This window comes from Rousettus aegyptiacus, unplaced genomic scaffold (assembly GCF_014176215.1).
Source record: "Rousettus aegyptiacus isolate mRouAeg1 unplaced genomic scaffold, mRouAeg1.p scaffold_m13_p_7, whole genome shotgun sequence".
NCBI classification, from domain to species: domain Eukaryota; kingdom Metazoa; phylum Chordata; class Mammalia; order Chiroptera; family Pteropodidae; genus Rousettus; species Rousettus aegyptiacus.
In genome coordinates this window covers 73,554,505-73,560,576 of record NW_023416310.1, presented here as the reverse complement: position 1 = coordinate 73,560,576, position 6,072 = coordinate 73,554,505, and the positions used below count along the sequence as shown (strand labels likewise).

Below are 6,072 nucleotides of genomic sequence, written 5' to 3'. Positions count from 1 at the left end.
GGACTGCACGGTTCTAAGGGTGCGCGGCTTCTCTATTCGCCTGTTATCCGTGGGGACCCCTGGTTTACACTGCCGGGTCGGAACGACCTGGGGGAGAGCAGCCCCTGGCCACCTTCTCGGCTCCCTGCAGCCCCTCTTCTTACAGGGCGGGGTTAGAGTAATAGCGGACGCTGTTGGGGACTCACTGAGAGCCAAACGCTCCTCCGAGTGCCTGGCGTGTCTTAGGCCCCTTCTCGCTAAGGGGGGAGCCAGTCGAAACACCGGCAGGCCGGCCGGTTTTCCAGCGCCGACTCTAAAGCTACAAAGTTAGCCCGGCTTCGGCGCATAGTAGGCGCTTCGTTCACGTCTTTGCAGTATCAGCTGCGGATTTTAAACGTGTTCTGGCGGTGGGTGGTGTGTGTGTGTGTGTGTGTGTGTGAGAGAGAGAGAGAGAGATACAGACGCGGGGTACCTTTTAAAAACAGGGGTCAAAAGAGAGAAGAAATGGGGCTGGGCGAACTTCCTCTTTAAATAATCGGCCTTAATTGCGCCTTGGACTTTTCAGTTTTGGCGTGATTATAACCCTTGAGGGATCGCCTAATAACAACTCTGCTGACTGCTCCTGTAATTAACTCCTAATTTATTTCAAACAGGACGAAAAAAAAAAAAAAGGCTCCAGCCTCTTCTGGAAGAGCCAATCGGAGGCGGGCGGCCGTGGCGTCAGCGCCCGGGCCGGCGCGCATTGGCGGGGCCGCGTCTCCCACTTCCCCTTGGAGGACAGGCTCGGCGCCCGGCGCGCCCCTCCCGTCTCCCCCCCAAAAAGTTTGAGTCGCCGCTGCCGGGTTGCCAGCCGAGTCGCGCGCGGAGAGCTCTGTGGGGCAGAGGAGTCATGGCTTCTCCGTCCAAAGGCAGCGAGCTGTTTTCGTCCGATGAGGAGTGCTCGGCGATGGGGGCCGGGCCGGGCCCGGGGCCGGGGGGCGCCGAGGGCGCGGCGGAGGAGCGCCGCGTCAAGGTCTCCAGCCTGCCCTTCAGCGTGGAGGCGCTCATGTCGGACAAGAAGCCGCCCAAGGAGGCGTCCCCGCTGCCCGGAGAGAGCGCCTCCGCCGGGGCCGCCCTGCGCCCACTGCTGCTGCCCGGACACGGGGCCCGGGAAGCGCGCAGCCCCGGGCCGCTGGTCAAGCCCTTCGAGACCGCCTCGGTCAAGTCGGAAAATTCGGAAGACGGAGCGGCGTGGATGCAGGAGCCCGGCCGATATTCGCCGCCGCCGAGTGAGTGCGCGCCCGGGGAGGGACCGGGCTAGGCGGGCGCGTGGGGGACGGGGTGGGGAGCCGGCGCCGGTATTCCCGGCCGGGGGCACGGAGACCCCCTCTGCACTGTGCGCCCCAGAAAACCACAGACTTCAGCGCGCCGGCCGCATCCAAGACACCCTGTGGGGAACGCCGCGCAGCGCGTGACCTGGTCCCCTCGCTGTGCAGTGTCGCACGCAGTCGCGGACTCGCTGGTCTTTGAAGGGCGAACCCCAGCTGGGTTTACGGGGTCGCTCGGTTCCCTTTCTCCAGCCTTCGGCCCTGCACTCCAGCCACATCGCTTATTTTTGTTTCCTTGTCCCCTGGGGTCCCCTTTTCTGGGGAGCATGTCCCCTGAGCACTTGAATATGTGCCAGACACAGGCCGGGGCATCTCACCTCTTCAAAGTTCACAGCCCTGCGAGGCTGCGTGCCCTCGTTTTAAAGTTGAGCCACCTGAAATCTACCCCGATATTGGATGGAACTCTTTCTCTTCCACGGGTCCCGAGGGTGTCGAAGCAGGGTCCCGCGAAGGGATGGTGGCAGAGCCTGAGGCAGGAAGTGTCGCCCGGCGGCCAGCACCTCCCTGGCGAGGTCCCCGAGCTTCGCTGGGAGCGGGCTCGTCTTGGCTCATAGTAATACTTAGCAGCATTAACAACGCTGCAGAGTTTACAAAGTGATGCTCGTTAGTTCCCCAGATCCCAGTCATCGCTGGAACCTCGAAGTGTGTAGGCAGAGGCCCCGCGACCTGTGGCCATCCCCTTTTTCAGACACCCAAGCTTTCAGGGGACTGAACTCGCTTGACGCACGTCACCAACAATGGCCGAAATGGGCGAGGGGCCCTGGTGTCCAAGCCCTGCCCCTGCACGTTGGTCTCTCTCCCCAGAGAGACCAAGCGGAGGTCGGCACGGTCGCACCCCGCTTCCTGCCAATGAGGCAGAAGGTCAGAGAGTCAGGCCCAGCTGCAGGATCCGTGTTTGGGCCCTGGGTCCTTTTGCCATTTGGAGAATTCATTCCTTCTAGCTTCTGTCTCCTGGCCTTTAAGCTTTTCTTACTCCCACTGCACCTCCAGGAGAGGTTAGAAGGGGGCGGGGGGCACATGGAGGGACTTTTTCCGAGGGCGGCAGAACCACCTTTTCCATCGCCTCGGTCAGACAGCCCTGAAGACTGGAGATGCGCAGTAGAGTCCGTGAACAAAACAAGGCCATACACCCAGGCGGCTCTGGCTGCCCCTCTGGCATCTCTCTCCACCCTGTTAGAAACTCCGAAGGATTCAAAGGGTGTGGAGATTAAGGACCGAAAGAATTTAAACACGGGTTTGCTCAGTGCTTTATAGCACTTTTTAACCATATTATCTTATCTGATCTGTGTGGCAGCAGCTGGCCTCCAGGTAGGTAACACACGAGGACATTTCTGCAGAGTTGGGAGGAATCTACACACCCCGAGTGTGGGCTTGACATAAAGAAACGGGAGAGCATGTGATGATCAGCCACTCGCTGGTGAACGGGGCTGTGGATAAATCTAAACTTTCGTACTCTGAACCTCAGTGCGGGATCGGTATTACTTAACCTATTTTATCGTGTGGAAAGAGAGGCTCAGAAACTTTAAGAGACTTAATTTGTTTGACAAACGCCGAGCGCCCCTGTGTTCCAAGGCCTGAGTCAGAGCCCCGGGGGGGGGGGCACATCAAGGTTTCAGGCCTTACTGGGAGTGACGTCCAGAGGTCAGAAATCCCACTTCCCTAGGCCTCTGGGTTCTGGGGTGGCCATCCCGCCCCCCCCCCCCCATTGCTGGGTAAACATCTCCCCACTTCCTTGCCTACCAAGCCAGCCTAGGGCCCTGGATATGACCTTTCCATGAGATAAATCAAGAGATCCCAAGAAAGGATTTGATTTTAAAACTAAAAGTGGGTGGTTCGCATTGGGGGCCCAGAGGTGGCCCTGGGAGCCCTGTTAGGACCGGTGGGGCCTGAGCTGCGGGCGAAGGAGCCTGGGGCAGGAGGGAGCCACCCGCCCGGGCCTGGTTTTGTTATTGGGAGGAAGTAGGATAAATGCTGTTTTGCTTTGTATAATCGCATCCTTCCTCCGGCTGGTTTAAAATGGGGGTGGGAGGGGGAGGCGTGGTACGCCCCAGAGGGGAAGCCTCGTAACTCCACGGCTTTGATACACACACGTGTGCGATCCGATCCCGTGGCCTGGATTCCTGGATTCTGGAGCAGCCAGAATAACCGTGCCCGGACACGGAGTTGCTTCCAAGCTCGGAGCGGGATGGAGCAGACACTGGGGGCTTCTCTGCGAGCAGAGGCGGCTGGGTCTGCCCGCGAGCCGGGCCAGGCTCGTGAAGGCTGAGGCTTTCACAGGTCTCAGGGCTCGGAGGGCAGTTGTTAGTTTATTTGTAAATCAAGGAGCTGGAGGCCTGCTCTTTGCTTTCCTTAGGGATTAGCATATGCAAAAGTCCACTTCTGCGGTCGCCTCTTACCCGCCCCTCTCTCCGATCTCTGTCTTTTGATTGATTGCAGCACTCACTGCCTCTTTCTCTCTCTGCCACTTAAATGATGGTTAATAATGTCACATTAGGACAAATCCTTTTCTCGTTGCAAATGGAGGCTGGGTTGGAACTTGTGCTGTGTCACCCTCAAGTATGAGGTGTAAACTCTTTCTTGGGCCACTGAAGTCACAAAACAAGAAATGCGACATTCTCCCCGTGAGTCCTTTGGAGTCACTTCTGTGGCTACATTTAGAAAATTAGCATAGCTCATAAAAGCCAAATGCAGAAAATTAATTGTTTAGCATTCCTGCCCTCAGCTCCACGCTCCTCCCCGCTCTTCCCTTGAGGAAGAGAAGCCCGAAGTTCTTCTCTTGGGACCACACGGATGCCCAATCCTGTGACTGTCTGTAATTGGATCCAGTTTAAATATGGAGTCTGGATGCTGTCTGGCATGCCCTTATTTCGCTTGTTAGTCCCTCTTTCTAAAGCCCAGCGACGAGCTAATCATTTGACACATACGCTCTAAAGCATAGAATGGGTAGAAATGACTAAGACGTCATCACCTGCTCTCAATTCCGAGGCAGTGTGACTCCCCCCTGACACTGAACATTTATGGGCCGCGAATTTTCCCTTCCTCCTTAGTAAAGTTTATGTTACAGAAGCACCAGGCCAAGAAACATATCCCACATCCAGAGCTGTAAAACGATGTTCAGGTTTTATAATCTGTAGGCTGGACGGAGTGACAGCTGTGTGGTCGTTTATTGCATGGGGCCCCTCCCCCGGTCCCAAGATGCTGTTAATTTACCACAGACCTTATCTGCACGATTATCCTGCCTAAGGATGTTGATGCAGTCCAACCTGTCCTGGTGCACAGAGGGGACCGACCCACTTTGGAAGTGAGGGTTAGTGTGAACCCTTCCCTCCCCCTCCCATTTAGAAGAGATATTTACTGTTCAGAAGAGATGGAGTTTTGTTCTCAGAGACCACGCAGCTCCCTTGACTTCCGAGGTGGGGGTCTGTTCAGAGGTGTTCTGTTTCCATTACCGTAATGCTGTTTGTTTTCCCTCTGGAAAGTTCTGTTACACCATTCAGCTCCTACACTTTTTGACAAAAGCCTCACATTTTAAAAATAAAGCAGTTTATCTATTGAAATACGGTCCTTCTTCACGCTTCCCCCCAAACCACAGCTGGTTCTGACAAGACGTATCTTTTTGAAAGACGAGGGAGGGGAGGCCCATTACCCGCAGACCCGGAGAGAAAGCCATGGCCTCCGCTAACCCGCCCTGTCTCTGCCCTCCAGGACACATGAGTCCCACGGCCTGCACGCTGCGGAAGCACAAGACCAACCGGAAGCCGCGCACGCCCTTCACCACGTCGCAGCTCCTGGCGCTGGAGCGCAAGTTCCGGCAGAAGCAGTACCTCTCCATCGCCGAGCGCGCCGAGTTCTCCAGCTCCCTGAACCTCACAGAGACCCAGGTCAAAATCTGGTTCCAGAACCGCAGGGCCAAGGCGAAAAGGCTGCAGGAGGCCGAACTGGAAAAACTGAAAATGGCTGCCAAACCCATGCTGCCCTCGGGCTTCAGCCTCCCCTTCCCCATCAACGCGCCCCTGCAGGCAGCGTCCATATACGGCGCGTCGTACCCCTTCCATAGACCTGTGCTCCCCATCCCGCCCGTCGGACTCTATGCGACCCCAGTCGGATACGGCATGTACCATCTATCCTAAGGAAGACTGCGCCACAGACTCCACGATGGATGTGTGTTGAAACAGGCCCGCCTCCCTCTGGAGGAAGGCAGCACCCAGCACCCCTGCTCTGCAAACCCTGCCGCCGCCACCCCGAGCAGCCAGGCCCACAGGGCCGCAGACTCAGTTTGGATTCGTTCTTTAGACGGGCGACACCAGGCCTTGGTGTGACCCTCCAGATGCCCCCTTGTCCTCGCACAAAGATTGGCTCTGACGGTTTTTATATATGAAGATATATAATAAAATATAATACATTTTTATACGGCTGACGTAAAAATTCAAATTATTTTGAAAGGCAAAATTTATATACATAGATATATAGATAGATATCGCTTTCCTAAAAGAAGCCATTTAAGACCATTCCTTTTTCCTTGTAGGGGGAGACAAATTGTCTACTAAAATTGTTGAGATTTGGTGATTTTGATGGGACAGTTGACTTTGGCTTGTGGAAAACAAATAGAATCAGGCACAACAGGCAGAGACAGTAGATACGGAGAGACTTCTCCAGGTGACAGGGGACACGTGTTTTCGCAGTTTGACTTACATGCGATAAAAACTCACCAGATGCTCCACATTTG

General features: G+C 55.8%; 1 protein-coding gene across 1 annotated transcript; it reads left to right on the top strand.

The window, feature by feature from the left end:
• Positions 1-813: 813 nt before the first annotated feature.
• Positions 814-5,760, top strand: MSX2 (msh homeobox 2). The gene is made up of 2 exons (XM_016145078.2): positions 814-1,247; positions 5,052-5,760. The coding sequence occupies exons 1-2, from the start codon at positions 869-871 to the stop codon at positions 5,474-5,476; spliced, it is 804 nt and encodes a 267-aa protein (XP_016000564.1). The 5' UTR covers positions 814-868; the 3' UTR covers positions 5,477-5,760.
• Positions 5,761-6,072: the final 312 nt, after the last annotated feature.